We start from the raw sequence: 23,333 nt of genomic DNA on the forward strand, positions 1-23,333 counted from the left end.
ACAAGATTTAATCTAGCAACTCTAATTTACAGAAACTATTCCAGTGAGACTTAACAGACATGCACATGCCCATGTTCGTATCCCTATCTCTGTGGGGACCTCTCATAAACCAGCCTTTCCCCCTAAACCTAACCATCCCAAAACACATGACCATAACCAGGACCAGAACCAAACTGAAACCCAATTAGAGTGACTTAGTTATTTTGAAGTTTTAAGCCTCAAATTGAGGTTTTAACTATTTGGCAAAAGGTCCCCACAAGGAGGTGTATTTCCAAGAATTGGTCCCCAATAGCATGTGCACACAAATACCTCCACAAAGAAATGAAAAAAAGCCAACACTGTTGCTGATGACACAAATACACTCAAACAAAGTGGCAGTCACCGTATTAGAGGTGTCAAAAATTAGAGGTGTCAAACTTGTGGCCCGTGGGCCATTTGCGCCCCTTAGGGTGCAGGTTTGTGGCCCATCCAAGATGATCAATTTTAGCATTGGTGTGGCCCCCACAGGGCACAAGTGAGACAGAGGTCACCGTATAAGTGAATTCCAGTGGATGACATTTAGGCTGTGCTTTGGGATCCTGTACTTAAGTTCAAGGTGCAGATACCCCAGTAATATAGTGAGAATTTTGTTGCAAGTATGTAGCTAGCAGTTTAGCTCATGGTTCCACTGTTGCTTACCATATCAGGTGAGCCAGGGGACACAATTTGATTATCATCTTCCTCGACCGTAAGCAACTTCATTATGATGCACAGTTGTGGCGACGACTTGTTATCGTAACACACCAGGTATTTGATGAAATATATGTTGAACGTAATCTCTTTTAAAGCAGCCTTGTCTATAGATATTCAAGCGGATCACATTGACATGACGTGGATTAATTAAAAAGTTATCGGAGCAAATACACCAATGATGAGCGGCAGAAACCCCTCAGTCCGCGGGCCTCGCCAACACTCTCCCTCTGGTGACCCCCAGTCATTCGAGTTTGAGACCCGTGTTTTATAAACCACCACATCGATTAAGTCAAACAGAGCTGTCCACCTGAAACCCACACTCATGCATTTCAGTTATTCTCCAACGATGACACAAAGTTCTCAGCATCTCGACTGATGCACACAACTACAAATGCATACTTCTACCCATGAGCAACCACAAATATTTGCCTACACACGATCATACATATTTTTTGAGCTACTGCACACTCTTTGAGGTAGTTTAACAAATACAAGATACTCCTGTGACACTCCCAATATCTCCAATGTTATTAACTGTCTTAAGCCTTAACTGTCTGAAATTAAACTAGTTTTCCTTCCACTTCAACCTCCAGGTCTCCCGTTCAGTCAGCAGCAGTCGCACACTATCGGGCTTCTCCTCCCTTCTATTGTCTGACTGCAGAAATGAAAACAAGTTGTCAGTTCTGTGGCCCAGTCCCAGCTGCACGATGTCAGAGTTCGACCGCGGATCACCTTTACAAAACACCGTCCAGCGGTCAGTGATCCCGTCAGTTCGAGCCGGTAAACAGGCTGCTGCCTCGCCGATGTAGCTGAGGTGCAGAGGGAGTGTGACAGGTCTGAGCCAGAAAACACTCCAGTGCTGAAGGAACTGTGGCACTCGGTGTGACCGCTGGGCTGTGAACTTGGGTTTGAAGACCAAAGACACTGACAGGTTAAAAAAAGGGGGGATTGTTAAGAACCTCTGGTTTTTTATGTTTGACTCTTCAACAGAATTTGGACTCTGATATGACGTGTAGAAGCTAGGAGGTGTGTGACCACTGACCATGCCTGTCTGTAGTACTCCACCTTGTCACTAAGCTTTCTAAGAACACCTGTATCTGTTGAGGAGACATTTGTACGTATATGTGGCGACCTTTCAAAGCTGACAGCTGGAGAACACTGACTAAGCAATACTCAAATAGGCTTGACTGTCAACCAACATGATGACATCACCAGTGATACAGTTCATGATTTATTTATTGACTTTTGTAGTTCTGTCTGAACATGACAGATGGAACAGAAACTTTCTTGAATCTTGCCTGTTGTGTGCTGTCGGACAACCCATCCTCACCCCTATGATCGAAAATATTGACGTGGGAAAGTGGACTTCTGCGTCCTATACTGACACCAGAGGCAGCCTACACTGTTGCATTTTAACACATAATTTAATGGAGTGAAAACATTTTCCTTCCCTTGGAACGTCCCAGGTGTTCCCGCGCCTGAGTTGACAATATCTGCCTTTAAGTTACATTTAGAACAGATACAAAACATGTTGAATCTATTGGCAGCCCTAGCAGATTCCACAGGTCAAGATGATTTTGCGAAATTTATAAGTAATAGACTCAGCAAGGGGTGTGCCAAACAAAAACAATTCATATAAGAATCGTGATGCTGATTTGCAACGATTCAAAATCGATTAAAAAGGTCCCAAAATCTATTTTAAAAAAAAGAAAAAAATCAGGTGGCTGCAATTTTGCGACTACCCATAACACCGCATTCTGGAACGCACACACATATGGAAAATACCCAAACAAATACCCAAAATAAAGAGGCACTTTTCTTCTGTTATTCAAGCAGTATGTAATATTGTTTTTAGGTAACAGTCGCAACAATTCCATCTTAGCATTGATAAATGTTCAAAATGTAATAAACATGAATAAATATTTATACAATGTAAATACAAAGGTTTTTTTTGCTATTGGGTGGCAACTCATTGTGTGGTTTCGATCATCTTCAGTGAAGTTACTGTGGAAACAGGTCAGGAAAAATGGGCCGTACTGTCAGCATCTTGCCCAAAACTAAGGCGTTTAATTGTCAGTACGCCCAGCTAGCAAGTCGCCTGCTGTGGTCATTGTAACCACATACATTGTAACATTGTAACATACAGTATGACCAGTTTAAGTATAATAAGTTGCGGACTTCATTTACTTCTGCAGACTGAGGACCCTAACCCAAACTGTAACCCTGAACCTAACCACACACCTACAAACAATGCTTTACAAACATCTTCTATAAAGCCCTAAAACAGCTTTATGGTGTGTTATGGATGCACTTTAGAGATGAGTGCAAAGTGAAGAGTAAACATGTTCTATTACTAAGAATTTGGAGTTGGAAAACTAGGGTATCATTATCATCCCAATGCTGGGTATTCTGAGTCAGGCGAAAACAGAAACATGGTCCTCAGGTGCCGGCAACAGCAGCGAGACCTGCACCACACCAAACCAAGTATTGACGTCGTAAAAAACACCTCTCATGTTTTCAGTAGCAGGATGACATCATCAAGATCACACCTGCCAAGCAGAAGTGCAACACACTGGCCTCAAAAGAAAGAAAGAAAAGTTGTTTTCTCACCGAGCTCTTTGATACGAGGCAGCACGTTGTTAGTGAAGTTGCTGTATGAGGCGATCTTGCCTTCAGGTGAAGCGATGCCCACGTGAGCCTCGTATATTCTCAGGTTAGTGGGCTTCCTCGGCCGAGGGTGGACGTGCTGTGGAGGAAGCCGAATAAACACAAACAAGTTTAGGAAAGATTTCTCTCCACGGAGGCCGTGCGTGTGTGATTCACGCTGCAGTGCCGCACAGAAAAAGGTTTTGTTTTGAGCCCACCAGGACTTGATCCCTCCGTTTGAAGCACATGATTGAGCCACTTGTGGATAATGTGAATATCCAGACAGGAAGTGGGCTCGGGCTAATTAAACGGCGCTAAATAATGAGCTATAGAGAAAGCAAGGTGCTCTCTGGTCGCCCTTCATTGTTTTCCTTGTCAGCGCTTGTGTCGAGGACGCGGAGTCACACCGTGACACGTTCAAAGCCTCTCCAATCAAACACCTCTCTTTAAAGTGGCCACAGAGAGTCTAACAATGTTCAAACTGGACCCGAGCATGATGAGACCCCAGGCTTCCTGACGCTCAGTGGGAAATAATCTACATTCTACTTTGTATCTTGACAGGCATTTGAACTCACTTCACAGTTTTCATAGTTTCAAATGTATGTACTTTTTCAGCTCCTGATTAATTCTCTAAAGTTTTCAGAATACAGTGGTACCTCGGTTCTCGACCATAATCCGTTCCAGACGGTCGTTCGAGAAGTGATTTGTTCGAAATCTGAATAGATTTTTCCCATTACAATGAATGGAAAAAGAAATAATGCGTTCCAAGCCTTAAAATAGTCTTTTGTAGGAGTGAATGTAGAGTGTCTGCTGCAGGTGGCTGTTCCTCTATGTGTGTGACCGCTGCATGTGGGAGGGGTTGCCGAGTGAGTGACGTCTCTCCAGAAGGGAAGAGGTGCCGGGTGCGTGTCCAGCACTGAATGTGCGCTTCTGTGCAGTTTGGCTGTGACAAAGTCATAAACCAAGTCACGCTCTGTCCCAGACTCGCCTCATCCCTGTCCCAGCTCCAGCCCACAACAGGACATCAAACCCTGGAGAGAGCGCTCCAGCCTCGGAGGTGTGGAGAGCGAGCACCTCCCCTGTGACACGCGACCACGGTCCAGTGCAGAGACAGGAAAGGTTTTACACCTCAGTATGAAGAAAAAACAGTCAGTAAAACGGGTCACATCTGCATACAGAGGCTGCGTTATACACAATAACAAAGCGTGTTGTGGGGTCAGCTGATTGGTCTGCGCATGTTATGGTATTTCCGGCTTTTTTTGGGGGTGTTCGAGTTCTGGATTTTCGTTCGAAATCCGAAGCAAAAAAATCTCGAAATTTTTGTACGAACTCCGATTTGTTCAAAGTCCGAGACGTTCGAAAACCCAAGTACCACTGTATTTGCAGACGATACATATTTTTTTGAATAATGAAAAAAATGGTGATATTAGGTTAATTCCTTGCTATATATTTCATGGGGATGCACTGAATTGAAAATTTTAAACATCTACAAGACTCGCCTCACTCGGAGAGCCCTGAGGATCGCAGGAGACCCCTCCCACCCGTCGCACCGCCTCTTCACGCTGCTACCATCAGGGCGAAGGTTCCAGAGTCACCGCGCACGAACTAGCAGACTGAGAGACAGCTTCATCCACCAGGCTGTCATGATGCTGAACTCCCTCCCTGCTCTGCCCCCGGGTCTGCACCAGGCACTTTTGGCTCCATCCACAGGGGCAGAGGATGTTGCCATGCTGCCATGAGCTAGGTGCTCCTCCCAGTGGTTGATGGACCGATGTGACGATTGTTGCATGTATCCTGCTGTCTGTGATCTTTATGTTCGTCTGTGATTGTATGTCGTGTCCAGGTCTGTGAGAACAGATATTTCATCCATGCTATATGTCTCGTACTGTAGCATATTTGACAATAAAGTTACCTTGAACCTTGAACCCCTTAAATGCTTGGCAAAATACTGAATAATACTGAATATCGAATATCCAGTGTGGTTTCATTTATTTTTTAAAAAACGTCTCATGAAAAACACATTTATCAATAGAAATTTACATAAAAACATGCCATATTTTGACAAAATCAAATTTCTTTGGCAATGTTGCAATTTTTATCTGACTACGTTTGACAAAACTCATTTTCCTCTACATTGACTTATTTATTTTGGATGGAATTTATTGGTTAAAATACATTAGATGCGATAAGCTCCAGGTTGGGCCACAAAGGGGCCCAATTTAGTCCACTTACATGCATTTTATAACATGAGCCATGAAGACAATGAATGTGGAAGCCTCCCAGAAAGCAAACAAAACTGATGTAGATCGAAGGGAACTCAATGAAAGATGGGAGTCACTGATTCATGTTTTTGCTTCATGGAGAAAAAATGAGAAGACACTATACTGTATGCTCCCAATGCTCTCGCTCTGTTAAGTAAGTGAAAGTAACTAAGAAGTTTTAGCTACTTTAATAAATTTTTTCCCCTTATCACTTCAAACAAGTCGCTCAGATTCGGCTTTCTACGTCAAAACTACAGTCACTGTTTATATCCACGTGTATATATAGTAACTGTACACACCCATCAACATGACCATTTGCGGATTTTCCCCTTCACCCAGCAAAAACAGCCAGTCCCTTGAGGATGAGCTCACCATGTACGGCTGAGGTGGGTCCCAGTGAACCCAGTCATAGATGGCAGCTTTTTCCTCCCTGGTGACATATTTGGCCCACGGGGAGATCCGGTACAGTCGCTCGCCGGCCTTCGTGTGAACCACGACCTGGATGAGAGAGAGAATGCATAAGCTAAGAAGAAAATGGTCTCATGCCATTGCAGGTCCAGTTGTAATGAACTGAACACTTTTGCAGCGCCACGTTGCCACTATGACAAAAATTGTTTCCCGCCTAGACTATGCTTGCCAATACAAAACAAACAAAAAAAAAATAACAGCAACTGGTGTTGAACGTACGGGAAATACTAACACATCAGCACCTCTTTTTTGAGCCAACTGGAAGCTACTAAATCTCAGAGCACTGAGGCCTGCTCTCTTCATCTCTTTGTCTGTGACAGGGATTCTCCAAACAGGGGAGTTATTTATCCATATTTTGGAGGCAAATTTTCACATGAGCCATATTTGGCCCCCTGGCCTCAAGTTTGACACACATGTTTGCTGAAACATTGTTCAACCATATTTGTTGAAGTGATGTTTCACTTCTCATTTTTAAATCCTTCAGTAAAAAGAAAGGAGGGAAGAGGAAGAGAGTGGACAGTTATGAAGGAGAGGACAACTAAAAATGCAGGGCAGTAACTTGACGTTCTTCACTACATGTCACCAATCTAAGAGAGCATGTAAGATGGGATCATGTGGCCTCAACAACCAATAACCTTAATTCCAAATCTTTCCAAATTTGTCACAGTCTCGTATGAGAGCGCCGACATGGCGGTGAACTCAATAGCAATCGCAAGCAAAAGCCTTCAGATTGGCGTTTAGCATCCTCGCCTGGCCCGTCATCCGCACTCAACATTCTGAGCAATTTAGAGCAAATGAGAAATTGAAATCATTATCCTCCGCTTCTCATCTTTTTATGTGGGCAATTCTGGAATTGGAAGGGGGTTGAAAGTAAGTGTGGACTGGATATTTAGCTGACAATTTGCTGTGCCTTCATTAGTGGGATAAGAGAGCGGGGTGCCAGCGAGTAAGCCGGCCAAGAGATCGATCTTGAAGTGTTGACCGCAGTGTGTGTTCGTCCTGTGCCGTCCCCTGCAGGAGCGGGCATTAGAAGCTAACTAATTCTGGCTACTTCTGTCAAGTAATGGCTTCTCCGGTGCCACCTGCCTGCAAGCTGTTAGCCAGACCCCCTCTGGGGTTTTTATATTACGGCCAGGCCACCTGGGGTTCCACCGCCAAGTCCGGTGATGACATGCTTCATAGTTTGCGGGATTAAGACAAGATAGTTGGATAAATGGGCCGGCATTAGTCCTGACACAGAGGCGCTCTTCAGGACAAAGTGGCCGCCATTACGCACATGAAAGCAAATGCAGGAGGCCAGGCGGGCGGAGAAGAGGGAGTCGATATGCAAGACGTTAACTGTGGATGAAATAAAAGGGCCCTTTGATCGCTTCATTGATGATTCCAGCATCAACAGGAGTTCATCGTAAACACCCACATAAGGACAGCGCCTGTTTATTAAGACAAATTAGGCCCAGAACAAAAGGGGATGAAGGGCAAGCTGCTCTACATGAGCGATATTGGAGTTGAGCTTGTGCCTCCACGAGGGAGTGCTGTGGAACTAATCCTAAAGTGGAGCTCACAGCGAGGCGGCCATTCGCAGGCAGCGGGTGGTGCGCGAGGAGAGGCCAGGTGCCAGCGTTTCCATCTGCTTCTTATCGTCCTTAGGCTGACCTCGGCTGACAATGGGAGCCGGGCTGCCCGATCCGGGGGAGCGGGAGCGTGCCAGCGATGACCCAGTCCTCAAGGAGAGTGGAACGTACCTTTCATGTCTGGCATTGAATTTAAGCATTATAGCTCACAGACAATGGCAAATCAAAAGTCTGCCTAGTTGCGTTTATCCATGATTAATTATTTACTACAACTCAGAGGCGCTGAGGTGGCAGCCACGAGGCCCGGGCGCACAAAAACCTGACCATGTTTGCCAGCACGAGAGACTGGGTTTTAGACATTCCTCTGCTGCAGTGAGCCATTTCATTTGGGCCACTAATATGCTGATCAACAACTAGTTTGTTTACCGCAAGTTTTGGAAATGAAGCCTCAAAGATACAGTTTGTGGGAATATTTTATTTCTACAATAAATGTGGCACTTAAAGTGATCCATCAAAAAATGACCCCCTCCACATCTCATGGGACCCACCGTAAGTTAACAAAAAATATGAATGGGAGTCAATGGAGAACGTTATTTTCTTATACAGCTGGAAATTTTGCTATAGATCTCACATACGATGTCTGTGAATTAGAAAGACACATTCTAATGCCATCAGAGCACTGCTTTTTGACATCAGCATCGGCATCAAAAGTTACTTCAGGTAGTAGCGAACTACAAAGGCAGGGCCGAGCCAGCATGTGCGGTGAGCTCACGGTAAATGTTTGACAATGTCAGCTAATGTTTGCTATCTTCTACCTTTGATAGTTTACTAGCTATAGCTTCTGCCTTAGCGTCAGAGCAGTGGGATTCTTCTGTGACGTCACACTATCAATTGATTGATAGTGCAAATAATAACATGTTTTCAGAAGCAAAACAAATCATAAATGACTTGACAAAGTCGAAACTCACATCATTATTTATCATTTATATCGAGGTCCAGCACATGTGTGATCCAGGTCATGGTCCAAAGTGGACCAGAAAATAACTTTGACTTCCATACATTTTTTTCCTGATCTTGACTGGAAGGGGCGGAGACTTATGTACTCTATAATGCAACAGTGAAAACCGCCTCCGGGGATTTAACCAATAATAAAACTGCTCACTGAAGGGGTGTGGTTTAGAGGCCTCCAGATATTTCAAATGCACTTCAACTACCGTGAACAGCTGCAAGCAATGGAACGGGATGAAGCTATTTCAGCAGGCAGCCAAAGAGGAGGAAGGCGAAACTCAACAGAAAGAGGACCACAAAGTATTTAAAAAGTGAAGTTTCTGAATGCAAAGAACATGGGTTTATCTTAGTTTGAAACAGGATTTGGAGCCGGCAGCATTGAATTTGTGACATGAGAAACGTCAAGGACGACAAGAAACATTCAGAGCTAATAGAGGGTTGGCTCATTAATTTAACAGTTTGTTCATGACAACAGATTGTGGGCGGCCATGTTTAGTACACGTGATGAAAGAGACTCACGCCAAACATAATCCACTCAAATCAAGTGACGAATCAACCTCAGGTTTTCAATAATGCATTAAAGGTGCCCAGCTTCATTTAAAAAATAAAAATGAAACATTTGTAATTTTAAAGTATAACAAGTGAAAAGTCCATAAAATGGCTTTAGAAACACTCCAAGGACTACAGAGAACTATGAAAGCAGTGGAGTGGATTTGGAGGCGGCAACTCTTCTCCTGGAAATGTTATCAACTAGATTTATAATAGTGAAAGATTTGTTCAATTGGCTGTGACGGATATCTGACGGCTGGAAGAAGAGGCTTCTGCTAACCGCAGCAACAGACCATAGCTCTGCCGTTGGAAAGTTTTAGCCTCCAAAATGCAGTGTTGTCATTGAATCATCTGATGTGTTGTCGAAAAAAATGTTGTGCTTGTGGTGGGAGGGCCTTCTAACTGGCAGGGCACTACCACTATTAAGATGAGGGCCGTCCTGTGAGGATGAGAACCATTGGGGGTGAATCATTCATACAAAGATACCTACTGCACCTTCACTGTTTGAAATGGTTACTTTGCCTTCAGAACTCATATTTCGCAGGAGCATGAATCCACTGGCGGCGACAAGAACAAGTCATCTCAGTCCAATACATGTTTTTGGGCATAAAACAAACAGGTCCAGAGAGAAACCTGCCAGAGATGAAGAGAAAGCAGCCTCCTCAGGTGCATTTACCCGCCACTGTGTCGTCTGTGTACATACAGTAATCTCCCTTCTGCGCGCCACTAGTGTGACACGCCGTTGACGCCGACATGCTATGTTTTCACTTGGTGCAGAAGACAACGCACCTGACAGGGAGCCTCACATTACAAATCCCAGCAACACGGTGGCGCTCACCAAGGGCGTGAAAACAGACATAAAGAAGAGCTCGGTACCTTGAGTTTGGTGTTATGATCCACAGCTGGAGACTTGTCATGCTTCGCCGGAAGAATCAGCTCCCACTTGCCGAATTCTTTCTTGGTGTACGGGTGTGAGAATTTGTCCCAGCCATCTGACGATAAAAATACATGAATGAACTGCTTTACATTGAGGAATAAACTCTTTAGGCAACAGCAATTGTAGTCAGAGAGATAAAAAAAAACAACAACAGCTGAAACTGAGAAGCCTTTGAAAGCCTTTCAGACCTACAGGGATAAACATCAGTGAAAAGAAGGAAGATTGTGGTTCTTTTCATCCGGGACAATTAATCAAGAATATTAATGAATCAAACCGGTTTGTTTTTTTGTTATTCTTATTCTCATGAGCAGCACATAGTTTTTGATGTGGTCGTGCTATGGTGTCCCTGAGCTGCCAAACCGCCTCTGTAGCTGCAGCTTCTCAATTTGAGACACATAAACACATGACTTGAAAGTAGCTATTTTTATTTCTGGATGTGAGACATACAACAACTGGACTTGTGCTCATCTCAGTGCAGAGTTGGTTATGAATGTTATTGTGACCCGGTTGCCATCAGGGTTGTGTACTGGCAGGCATCTTGCGATACGATACATATTGCGATACGGGAGTGGTGATACAATACAATGCCATACACTGTTGTACTGTAAGTTCAGCAATATATTGTAATAAGAGCCATCATTTTATTAAAATGAGTACAGTTGGACTTTCACTTCAATTTCGCACTGCAAAAGAGGAATGAATCACATTCCAGCGTACAGAAAGAAAATGTTAGTCTTAAACATGTCACAAATGCAGCAGCATGTCCAAGTACTAATGTACTAAATACCAATATAGCTTACATATGTTGAAAATACCACACAATGTTGTAGTGCTGTGATATTTCTGGGGTACTGCAGCCTGGTTGTAGGCTTGACTCCAGCATGAGTCAACTCTTGAGTTCTCCCCATGATTGCATGGGTTTTCTCTGGGAACTCCGGTTTCCTCTCGCAGTCGAAAAACAGTGCAGTGTATGAATTGTTGATATGAAACTGTCTGCACATTTAAACATGTTTGCTAGTCTACAATTTTAAAATATTGATTTTAAAATGATAGTTTCTGAAACCTCTGTAATGAAAACTATAGAAACTAGAGGTGATTTTTTTTTTATCTCATGCTAGTGAATAGAATGGAGTAGAGCAAGGGTAGTAGGGTGGAATGTAAATCGGCAGATCATAATTTTAAAAATATATATGATCCTTTTATTTTAAAGAAACATGGCATGAAGCGCCAAGGCCATAATTTTAACCGTGTCTTCCAGTCTTCACAATTTCATTTAAAAAATGCATTTTGAATGGTGGTAGGTGCTTCTACTGTGATTCTGTGTGACAAAAGGTTCATGTCCCTGCTAAAACAGCAGTGACAGACGCTTACTGCAACACTGCGACACTTCCCAGTTTTGATCCGTCCAGTGAAGTGGACCAGGCACGAGAGGCACTGAAACTCAGCTGCACGGACGTGTGGGATACAATAGCTGCAGAAGACGCTGGAAAGACAACGGCCTTAGAGCTCTTTCTAAAACCAGCTGATAAAATACAACCGTCACCAGTGACTGACAGGAAACGTGTTCATACACAACATTTATTAGGTCGCTCATCCTCGCCGGCATGTCAATTCATTTAATAATCCATGTCCGCTTGCTATTCATGAGTGACACAAAAACAGCAGGATGGAAAATTAATCAGAGGAGAAGCACCAGAAGTGACCAGACATTCTGCATCGGGAGACCCAGTCATAGTTTACCCCCCTCCGCCCACTCCCTTTATTTGCTGTCATTTGCCTAAATTTCACAGGAGGCAAAATAACAGTCCATCATGCATCCAGCCGGCATTATTTTCATGGTCCAGACCGCTGCGTCCACATTCTCTATGAAATTGAATTGAAATAATGTGATGGAGCCGTGGCAAAGTGAAATTGCCCTCAAGAAGGGGATGTCGGAATTGAGCTGGGGCGCAAAGATGGAGGGATGAACGGAAGACGTGCCTGTTTGCCAAGGTGGATGTGTGTATGGGCTTAAAGAAAAATAATGACAGTCAGCTCTACATGGTGAATTGCATTCAGTCCCTTTTATTCGCTGACAAAAGCCATTGATTTGAATTGGGAAATTTGAATTGATGTCTGGAGAATGTCACGGACGACAAGAAACTTTCAGAGCAAATAGTTGGCTCAGTAACTTGACAGTTTTATAGTTAAGGTCACCATATAGTGTAACTATATTGAATAATGAGTGGCCATGTTTACAATGTTTGAATCGGAAATCGACAAAAATCAACCTTTTCATTCATGATTTTCAGTAACCTCTTTAAGTTTCGTAGGCGAAGATACGATTGAGACCACTAGAGGGGATCATAATGAATCAGATGTGACTTATGGATGCCATTTCACGCAGGATCCGACTTGCAAAAGGTGTCCTGACTCAGAAACTTCAGTGGCCATGGCGGACTCTTCCCCGTGTAAATACTTCATGTGACTCGGCGTACTGCATGGACGACAGGGTTCACAGTAACTTCACATATCTTCAGCCCAGTGGAGACAGGCATCTTGCGTGAACGAAACCTGACAAGAAACCATCTCACTTTTATCGCTGCTCATTTCATGGGCTTCCTGAGGGAGGAGGGTCATTCAACACGCGGAGAAGGAGATGTCAAACGCGTGTTATCGCTCGTCAAAAATATTAGCACCATTAAAATTGACTACATTTTACATTTTTTTTCTTTTTTTCAGAATAACCTCCAAAGAAACAGGAAGTAGAGAGAGCCTTTATTTATCAACACTGCCGTCAAGATTCCTAAATAAGTGTACAAATACTTAAATAGTGGGATTTATCACCACAAATGACCATTCTGATCATTTGAACAACGTGTAAAATATTTGTTCAGAACGTCTGCCTCAAAACATGAAAGGTTCAGAAGATGAAGCTATAGTTCGGAACTCAACACAACTTAATAGACAGCATGAAATCTCAGCTTTCATGGGATTGTGGTGGCAAAATGTGTTGCTATCGCCCCATGTCGAACTTTCACCTGGCAATGGGGAGCCCATCTATTTCCGCCTCATGGGACCTAAGCTACCAAAAAATATGAACGGGAGTTAATGGAGAGATAAAAGTTATTCTCTGCACTAGCTTGAAATTTTGCCATAGTTCTAACATATGATGTGTGTGAATTTGAAGGATACATTCTCATGCCATGAGAGCACTGCTTTTCGACCTGCATCAAAAGTTACTTTACGTTTTGTGTGATATGTAGAAGCGAACTACAATGCTGATTGAAGGCTCGAGCCAGCATGCGGGACAAGATGACGGTAAGTGTTTGACAATGTGAGTTTATGTTCTACCTTTGATAGTTAGGCACCTTTGGCATTTGACTTAGCTTTGGATTCTTCAGTGACGTCATATATTCGATGTTCGAGTTGTAGTCCAAATAATTACATGTTTTCACAAGCAAATAAATAATAAATTACACAACAAACTTGGTCGAAAATCATATGATAATCATGATTAATAATCATATCACATCATAATGTATCATTTAAATTGAGGTATAGCTCGGTGGACCAGACAATAACTTTGATGTCCCCATAGACTTCCATTCATTTTTTTCCGGTCTTAGGTCCCATGGACCAACCAGAAGGAGCTGACACATAAGCTCCCTATCCATTTTCACTTTTGCCATGAGCCCAAACACTTGTTGAATCATGTCAGTTGCGTGTGAAATGAGCTGCTTGGCAGAGATATTGACAAAGACATTGGTTTTGCTTCGCTCTCATCCTGATTATCAAGCTCAAAGCTTTAATGTACTTTGACTTACGTTTCCCCTTGTAGTCAAAATAATTCATCACTTTCTTTAAGTGGCCTCACAAAAGTTGCAGGTTGTAATTTTGAGTTTGACAATTGGGTTGTGAGTGTTTTTCTTCGCCAAAAGTGTCAAAAAGTTGTCATTAGAACTTTCCCCACGACTTAACACAACCTGAATGGATATATCGCACAAACTATTACCTTTTATGACCCAAATTACTTTGCATTAACACAGCTGTCAGGACACTGAGTTTGCTCTGCCACCATTCCTCTGTCTTTCCTGTATAGGGGTTGGACATGACATGACCTGACGAGTGAGAACAAATGTGATGATAGAAACGGTAATGACACCAAAAGAGGAAATAAGTGTCGACCACCTTGACTATCTGATAGACGAGCGCCAGTCTCATTTCGTCTTGTTAATGACGATCAGAATAATAATTTCTCTGACATTTTCCGTGGGCTGTACTGACTGAAAATAACTCGGGCGGCCATTAACCTGAAAGGACTTTGAAAGTCGGAGGGAAGGGAGATTTCAGAGCAAACACGGAGGTTGCACTCGCTCATCAACTTTTCAGGCGATGATGAAATAACGAGCTACTGAAATATTAACAAACACTCCCACATCCAGAAGACGCGCGCGCCGTATGCAAGTTTATCCCATGTAATCAATATTTTGCACATTCCCGACTCCCAGCTCGACTCATCAAAAGGGCTAATGCCCTTGTACCGCAGTTGGCTCTGCTGTTTGATTCACTCCAGGCTCCTTTGTGTCGGCGGGAGCAGAGATGCTTAACGTTATCTGGGTAACTGCAGCGGAGGATGCGCAACATGTCTGTCCGCAGCGAAGCCTAATAAACATGTCAGGGATCATTCTTGCCATCCAGCAACCACAGTTGTTCAGTCACTACAGCAGAGTTGTTAGTAGCGCCCTCGAAATTCGAAACAAAACTTCCCTCACACCAGCCATTCTGACTAACCGTCATCCCATTAGAGGTTTACGGAGTCACAACACGAAAACACCCAGATATTTAATGGCGCAATACTGGAGCAAGACTTTTAAGAGCGCTGTACTGAGATTTAATAAACAATGATGTTAGTGTTTTTGCATTGAATTAAGGCTTCCAACCCCACAGTTAGTAGCAACTTTGGACTGCTAGCTACCATGCTAACCAGTAAGATAGCCAAATATCAAGAGATAAGATCAGCACTCATGGCTATCAATGGTTAGCGAAGACTTTGAGATCAGCACTGAACAAGCGTAGCATAGCACAGTCCCACCAGGATTTTGCTATTTTTTTTTTTTATTGCAAAAAATGCCTGATCTTGCATCATTAAAAAAAAAGTGACAGTTGCAATTATTTATGGTTCTGGAAGAAGATGACAGGACATTTTTCAGCCTAAAAAGGCTACATGTACATGCTAAATAAAAATGATGATCTATTTTTATGATGATATTGCATAAGTAGCTACCAGGCTGCGTCACAAGGGCAGAGACGGACGTTTAGATGGGCGGAGTCTGAGAGGTGAAAGCAGGGAATGTGTGTGTGTATGAGACTGGAGTAACTGTTCAGTGGCTCATAAATACAGCCTATTAAAACAGTAGCTGCTGATATGTTCCACAGGGTCGAAATGTCGAGTGTGGTGGAGAGAGATGGATCTCGCGGTCAGCCATGTTTGTTTACGTCCGCCCCGTACAGTGTTCGGGCGACGACGCGCTGCACTAGTGAGTTCAGCGTTTCAGTTCCGTCTATTCTACATTTCAGTCATGGGAATTTGGACATTTATGAATGGATTGTGAATCATTCACGTCTGAATCGCAACCCTTGGCGGCAATATTTGTGGACAGTTTGGCGTTGCACATGACTTCATCTCAACAAGGAGGGAGGGAATATGATGCTACACATGCCGTGCAGAGGGGTGGGCGAAAAGTAATTAATGGAATTTGCGGGAAAGTCGCAGGGATTGGACAAAATTGCAGCAGCATACAGAACTCGCTGGGATTTCCAGCAGGATCTGATTATAGCTCAAGACTAGTGTGAAATGACTGGGTGCTGCTTAGGCACAAGCCTATTTAATGCATACCCGCAAGCGTTGGGTATTTTTTTATATACCCCCATATATACATATATTTAGATTCTCTGTGCCACAGCACATTCTGTCCTAAAAAAAGTGAATTTCAATGACTCAGTATTGGCTATCTTAATGTGGGATTTACAGATGTCATCTCTAGCAAGCCGTGACCTCAAACTGACATGTCTAGTCCAGAACAGTGGCCCACAACTCCAACTGGAGGAGATAAAGGCAGAACAACGGCACAGAGATAAAATACTAACTCTGAGGTGCAGCGAAGATACAGAGGGTTGAGTCAAAGTGGATGCAGGCCTGCATAATTCTGGATTATTGGAGGCAGATAACGAAATTAGAGGACAATGGAGAGAAGAGGAAACCTGCCCGCCTTTATTATCAATTCATGTACCGGCCCTCACCTTTGGTCAAAGGCTGTAGGAAGATCAAGATTGCACCACGCAAACTGAAAAACAAACAGTGGGGTCATGAATATGAACTAAGCGTTGTTGGGAAGGAAGTGGCTCTGGTCAAGCAAAGTACCAGGGGGGTCACGGCTTTACAGTAAGTAAAATGCACAGGTTTGTTCTCAGTTTGAATCAGCAGGAGACATGAAATGCGTCTTCCAGAAGACAGCCTGGTTGCTTTGCTGTTCCGGATGTGTAATCTTCATAGATATTGGAGTAAATGTGATCCGGCACTGTGAGATATTATAATTGCAGATGATATTGCACCCAGGTGACACATTCTGGCTATTAGACAAAGACCTGAATCAGTGTATGACTCGACAATTCTTGGCTTCTGAATAAATCAGTTTTTGTTCTCAATGTGAATTCAATTACGGACGCCTGAAAGTGATTTAACGGGGATGATGGATTGGTAAGGGATGAGTTACACCTGAGGACCATTTTGAATTCCAAATTACACACAAGGCCTGATTATCCACCGAGTTGCACGCACAAATACAAGCTAAAGAGAGTTTTAAACTAAATTGGGGTCTTTACTTTGGTATTAGCTGGATTCTCTTTGGCAAAACCCACACACACACACAACGTGTCATTGGCCTCCGTACTGTGTTATGTTTCCTGCATATCCAGTGTTGGAGACGTTTTGGAAATGCCAGCTCCAACGTTTTTGCAAACCCTTGCATTGGCGCTGATCATCTCTCTTGGTTTGGTGAACAAGCGGAGAAGAAATGGGCGGAGCCAAAGCCGGCTTTGCCGCTATGTTGCCGTGATAGATCTGTTAGAGGTATGAAGATGCTAACGTTAGCATGGATGCTAGCTGACTATTGATTGTTAAGAAGAAATAAAAACATACCGTTGTACATAGATGTTGTGTTGTTCTGAGATGCTAACGTGTGATACGAGAGAAAGTCAATAAACAGAAGAGTAGTCCTGGTTACTAAAATGTCCCTGTTGTCCTGTCCAACATTGTTTTTAAATAAAGTACTTTGGTATCCTGGAAATCTATGAACACTTCATATTACCACTTGGTTTCAAGTCAGCTCCGGAGCTCCCTCAGTTTGAAGGGATCATTTCAAGTGGTGAACAGCGAGTGCCCTCGGTCTTAGGAGTATTGGGACACACAACACTTACGCGCAAAACCGAATGTTAGGGTCAAAAACGAGTGTCGGGGTGAGAAATGGGACATATTCTAGAAGCCATACCGCATCTGAAATGGTGGCCAGTGGGAAGAGGCAGACCCGAGACCCGAGGTTTCTACAGTATATTCCTCACCAAAAGAGCTGGAAGAGGTTTCTAGACAGAGGGAAGTCTAGGCCTCTTTACTTTGGCTGTTACCCCCCCGACCTCACTTCAGACATGTGGATGAAAGTCGATAATGCCTTCTACTAGCAAGTGATTTAATTTCCTGTTTTCAAAAGATAAGAAGCCCGACACACTGTCAAGTGGCCTTTTAACATATCACTACAGTTACACTACTCTTAGCGGTCATTATATAGCCAGAGAAAACGTGAGTCTGCTCACTATCATATCTGGCATTCTCCACTCTTACATTTCAAAGCCTTTACTCATATTCCTGAGATGGACGCTCCGCTCTTTTTGCAGTTATGGTGAAGCTGAATGCGTGGCTGGTGTCGTGACCATGGCCTGATTACACTGGAGCTGAAGGGCTTACTGTCTGGCCCGCGGCTGTGAAGCGTTCACTTACTGAAGTCGCCAGTGAGGAAGAGAGCCTCGGCCGCCGGAGCCCACTCTTTAAAGAAGAGGCTGTTGTCCGGCCGCCGCTGCACGCCGAAACTCCAGTAGCTGCGTGTGAACTGGTCAAAGCCTCCCTCTGCCTCCTCCAGCTGGAGCAGCGTCTTCTGGAACAGCTCATACCTGCCAACAACAGGAGGCTCAAATCAGTATTCAAAGCTAGAATTAATAAGACCCTGCTGATAATAGGCTCTTCAACAGAGCACATGCTGGTGGCTAAAGGCAATCTTTAGGTGGAAATGATCTGCTTCTGCCTCGCCATGGGGATTTCTCCATTGACGGTTTAAGATCCCTGAATCATCAAGCACTGAGGTTTTGCCCAAGTTTATTAGCTGTCAGTATTCATAAGACGCTTGGACATGAACTGGAATATTAATGCACAGACTTCATCATAAACAGTCAAAAACAGACGGCTGAACTGAGCTCTGGTGATGGCTTCTTTGCAGTGTAACAAGTGCATCTCTGACCCACATTTTCAGATTCACCGGTGACTGAGTCTTAATTTCTTACGACAAATGACATGCTGTGTTTATTGGTATTTATCTCAGTAGAATGCAGCAATCCTGTCCGCAGTCGACCACAACAATAGACTGTAGAGACACTGATGCATGTTGCTGAGTTAATTAGCATTTTCAAATTGTTCCCTGGGAAGTGATCTGGCTTGAGGACACAAGAAACTCAACAGGAAGCAGAGTCAGCGTTGACCAGTGGTGGTCACAGAGTACCTAAAGAAACATACGGAGGAGGAAGAAGTATTTTATGGGTCAACCATCCAGAATCAGAGAGGATGGAAGGTGAAGAAGAGAGTGCAGGCCTGGTGAAACTAGTGGAGTGTTGCTGGATCAAAAGTGGACTGGAAGTTTCATAGCATAGTTTAGAGGCCACCAAATCACTATTTATTTAACCAAATACAATGAGGAAATATATTGGCAGAAAAGAAACTAAAATGAAAATGCCAATTCACGATAAACAAATAAATGATGTCGGATATGGGACAAAACAAATATCTAATTGTAAGTGAAAAAAAGCAAAACAAAAAAAAAATTACAAAAAAATAAAAAATAAAATAAATAAATATTTTAATTCAATTTTGAATGAGAATATAGCGTTCAATATTTTAAAAAAATGATAAAAAGAGACAATAAGTATACATACAATAGTTTTGCGAAAAACAGTATGTAGTACTGCTAAAAGAATGAAAAATACATAATAAATGCACTTGATTTGACTAAACAATTTAAATAAAACTTGAAGAAAAAAAATTTTTGACTTCAAATGTTTTTAATGTTGAATAAATTGATGTGTGAAAATGAAATTACAGTGAACACAAAAGCTGGGGTGCATAGATCACCACAGAAACTTAACCAACTCTGATCTCAGTGATAAGTGCTCGATAGAGGCTGGTGGTGGGCACTTGACCCAGAGCACAGATTCAGACGGCAGAGGCAGAGTGAGAAGAGTCAGGATGAAGATGCTGAGGTTGTCATTGGGAGAGACGAGAAAGGTCAAGAACAGAAATGAGTCGATCAGAGGGAGAGGTTCGGAGACGCAGATAGGGAGAAGAGATGGTGTGAACACGTGGAGAGGAGAGTTAGTGATGGACCAAGAATGATCCAGATGAAGAGGATGTGGTCAACAAAGACGACAGGTGTGAGAAGGGGCTCCTCAACAGTGGAGGACCTGTTGATGCAGAAAGAAGGAGAGCTTCAACACTGCTGCTTCTTTTGAGCACTTGACGTTTTAAAAACTGAATCAAATAAGAAGGGGTTAATTTATTCCAGAAAACCAAATGGTGACATGTTAGTGAAGTGTGACCACATCAGATGAAAGTGAAGACAAGCGCACACGTGTCACTGTGTTTGTGTGCTTATTTATGGATGATGTGTTGATACATGCACAATTGTCCCGGCAGATTTTAGACACATTGTTTCACTCGGCTGACCGACTCTCTTTGGGTGTGTACACCTTTTCCGAGATATTGTGGCGCACATGCTACTGCAGAGCTGCATCTGCTCGCTTCCATACTAATGTGAATAGCTTTGAGGCGTCACCGCAGGATGCAAGGCTGCCTCATTCCTTCAAGACTGTGTGACTACAGGCGCTTCCTACCAGATAAACCACAGTCTCTTACCTTCAACTGGGAAAGATGGACTAACTACTTTGCAATTTATCTCACTTAAGTTCCTGCAGCCAGCTGGTGTCCATATCAGATTCCCTCTGGTCCCGAAAGTCTCTTTCAGCCAGCTGAGTTAAGTGCGCTGGCTCCCCTCTAGCCCTGAAGCCAGGCTCAGACTGGCCTGTGAATGCCCCGGGGCTGGTGATGATGGGCTGAAGTAACCGCCATTTCTCAGCAGCTGCTCCCCGCGCTGGTGGATACAGACAGCTCTTGCCAATAGAGAAACCTTTAAAGTCCAACCAGCGCTACCACATGCCAACTTTGTCATCGTTTCAAGAAGGAGTGGAAAAGGACAAAGATGAGACTCACATGAGGGCAGTGCTCCACCGACACATTAATTAGCATGAAAGTCAGGCGTCTCATGCCAGTTGACTGGACCCCTGAGGATTGGGGACCGGAGTCTTGTGCGGACACAGATTTTTACAAAATATTTGGCAGCTTGAATAATGACTCACACTTCCAAGACTTGCTCACCTTTGAAGCTAGTCCTGGCAGCAACACCGTCAGTTCGCAAGGTGGACACTCATTTATGTAAACTTGTAGGGCTGCACTTTTTAAAATCATGATCCAGATTGTGACAAAATGTTGGAAATTTTGGGACCAAATTTGGTGAAAACGCGAGTGGATTTCAGACCTACTCTCACATGACCACGCTGAGACCTTGAGACAGCTTCATCGACATGTGACCTGACCCCTGTCTAAGGACAGCAAACATGCCGGTGGGTGACCGTTTCAAAACCAGTGGCTGGAAGTAAGGAACTTGGGATTCTTGCTTATGGGAGTCCCGTACCTACCTAGAATATTCATGCTAAACGATATTAGCCACAGTGAGCTCGCAAGTTCATAGGCTCTCTTCTTAAAAATGAAATGTCACGTGAAGAAACATTAAAACAAAGTGGAAACATCGGAACAAACTGACATAATGTATCATGAAGGTGAACTTGAATGTAATGACATTCAAAGTGTTTTTCATGGAAAAATCGCAAAGAAACAGCATAATGACCGAAGTCCTTTACTCACGGAACTCAGATCCCGCATTCCAGTCGGACATATGAAAAGACGGAGCACTGGTGATTTGAGAGAGATTTACTTCTCAGGATTAGCGTTCTGAGTAGTGATGGGCCAATGAGGCTTCGTGAAACAGTGTCCTTATTTCCAGAGCTCAGTAAGTGGTGTTGTTGGTTTAAAATTAAAATGAAATGTTTCATTGAAATGGTTGTTCAAATCCAAAGAGCTTAGAGCAGAGAGCGCCATCTAGTGGGCTCTGAAAATAAGAAACTATTTCATGAAGCCTCATCTGCCCATCACACGTTCTGAGGTACACAACCTTGCAAGGCTTGATGATTTTTGCATCCATTCATTTTTTTATTTTGAAACCACAGAAGTCAGAAACTTCCCCTTTAATTTACAAAAAAAAACAAGATTTATGGGCCACAATATTGTTTTTTTGTCAGCATAAGTAACTGTCAGCGACTACTTTAAGTCATTTGATGTTTCTTATTACCCTATTTAGCGTTCCAGCTCCATTAGATTGATCTGTACAAAAAGCACTATATAAAGTGAGGGACGTGATTTAGTGCAAGAACAAAATGTTCCAATATATAAAATCGACAACGGCAACGGAGAGGAAGGTTCTTACAGCCTTCATTTCATAAATCTGAAACATAATAGTGCTTTCTAGAATGCATACTTTCTCTGCAGTACCTGCTGCAGTAATTGAGGGATGTCAATCAAATCCTTTTGATTTTAGTAGTAATTTAAAACTCACAGATTTTCAGTGACTGAAAGTGAAGACTACTATAGCACTTAGGACGCCATCACTTCAACATCTAAATGAGTTAGATTGAGGGTTTCCTCTGTAGAATTAGGCACGGTTCACACCAGCCCTGATCGAGGATCACCTCCTCTAAGTCGGAGACCATGATTGTTAGAAAAGAGGGTGCCGTCCTGCACAGGTGAGACCATTTCTCATGAGGCAGGAAAGGTTGGAGCCTGAGAACAAAAACTTGAATGACAAAGAAACATAGGTGGAGAAGCTGAAACTCCAAGACCACAAACAAATGTCTTCAAGAGTTCAGGTTTGTCTTGTGTGACTCGAGCTGGCAGCTCAGCCACAACCACCAGTGGAGTTAAAAGACGGAAATAAAACAGCTTCCCTCCCCGATCAGGTTCCAGAGCTTCATCTGGACCCACCGGCAAGGTGACTCTTAATATCCCGCCATTAACGCTCAACTAATGGCGTTAAAAAGCTGAACATATGCTCAGAGGTTAACGCTTCTCAAGTTTGAATTCACAAATAGCATAAAGTGCTAATGACAAACTAGTTTTAAAAGTGAAAACTCAGATTGACCTTCGTCATCTCGTAACCGACGCAGACAAAAAGTAACTCATATGATACAGGTAGTTTGGATTAATTCTGATACACATCTCTCAACCCTTGCTCAACCCTTTGCGACCTGTGTAGCAGTTGCGAACCCAGGCCAGACTTGAGATCTGATCTCTCTCCATGTCTGCACATGGATTTCCTTCCCGATAGATATCAGTCCCTAACAGATCTGACTTTCGTTTTTTTTATTGTTGCAGCCAAAAAACATCTGATTTTGCAAAAAAAATTGCAGTGAAAGTTGTGATAATTTATGATTCTGAAACAATATGGTGGGAAATAGAGACAATCGCAAATTCACTTGGAAAAAAACTACAGCCAAGTTTTCAGCCCAGGCAGCAATGATTTTGACAAAAAATATTTTTACTTGAAAAACCAGTAAGTATTTGACATTTATATGTACATGGTAAATAAATAATGATGATAAAATAAGACAATTTTTTTATGACGATGTTCCCTGAGTAGTTTTTGTGCTGCGTGTAGTGAGCACTCGATTTGTTACGGAACTCCACACAAGAGCGGA

The 23,333-nt window shown here is 43.0% G+C and overlaps 1 protein-coding gene across 1 annotated transcript in view; it reads right to left on the bottom strand.

Annotated features, from left to right (window-relative positions):
- Positions 1-23,333, bottom strand: part of gbe1b (glucan (1,4-alpha-), branching enzyme 1b) — a 90,345-nt gene that overhangs the window by 61,234 nt on the left and 5,778 nt on the right. Inside the window, exons 2-5 of the mRNA XM_053872167.1 lie at positions 18,205-18,374; positions 10,112-10,227; positions 6,012-6,137; positions 3,343-3,478 (exon numbers count right to left, since the gene is read on the bottom strand). Of these exons, the coding sequence (XP_053728142.1) occupies positions 3,343-3,478; positions 6,012-6,137; positions 10,112-10,227; positions 18,205-18,374 (548 nt within the window). The remainder of the gene's footprint in view (positions 1-3,342; positions 3,479-6,011; positions 6,138-10,111; positions 10,228-18,204; positions 18,375-23,333) is intronic.

The sequence above is a fragment of the Synchiropus splendidus genome, chromosome 8 (genome assembly GCF_027744825.2).
Source record: "Synchiropus splendidus isolate RoL2022-P1 chromosome 8, RoL_Sspl_1.0, whole genome shotgun sequence".
NCBI lineage: Eukaryota > Metazoa > Chordata > Actinopteri > Syngnathiformes > Callionymidae > Synchiropus > Synchiropus splendidus.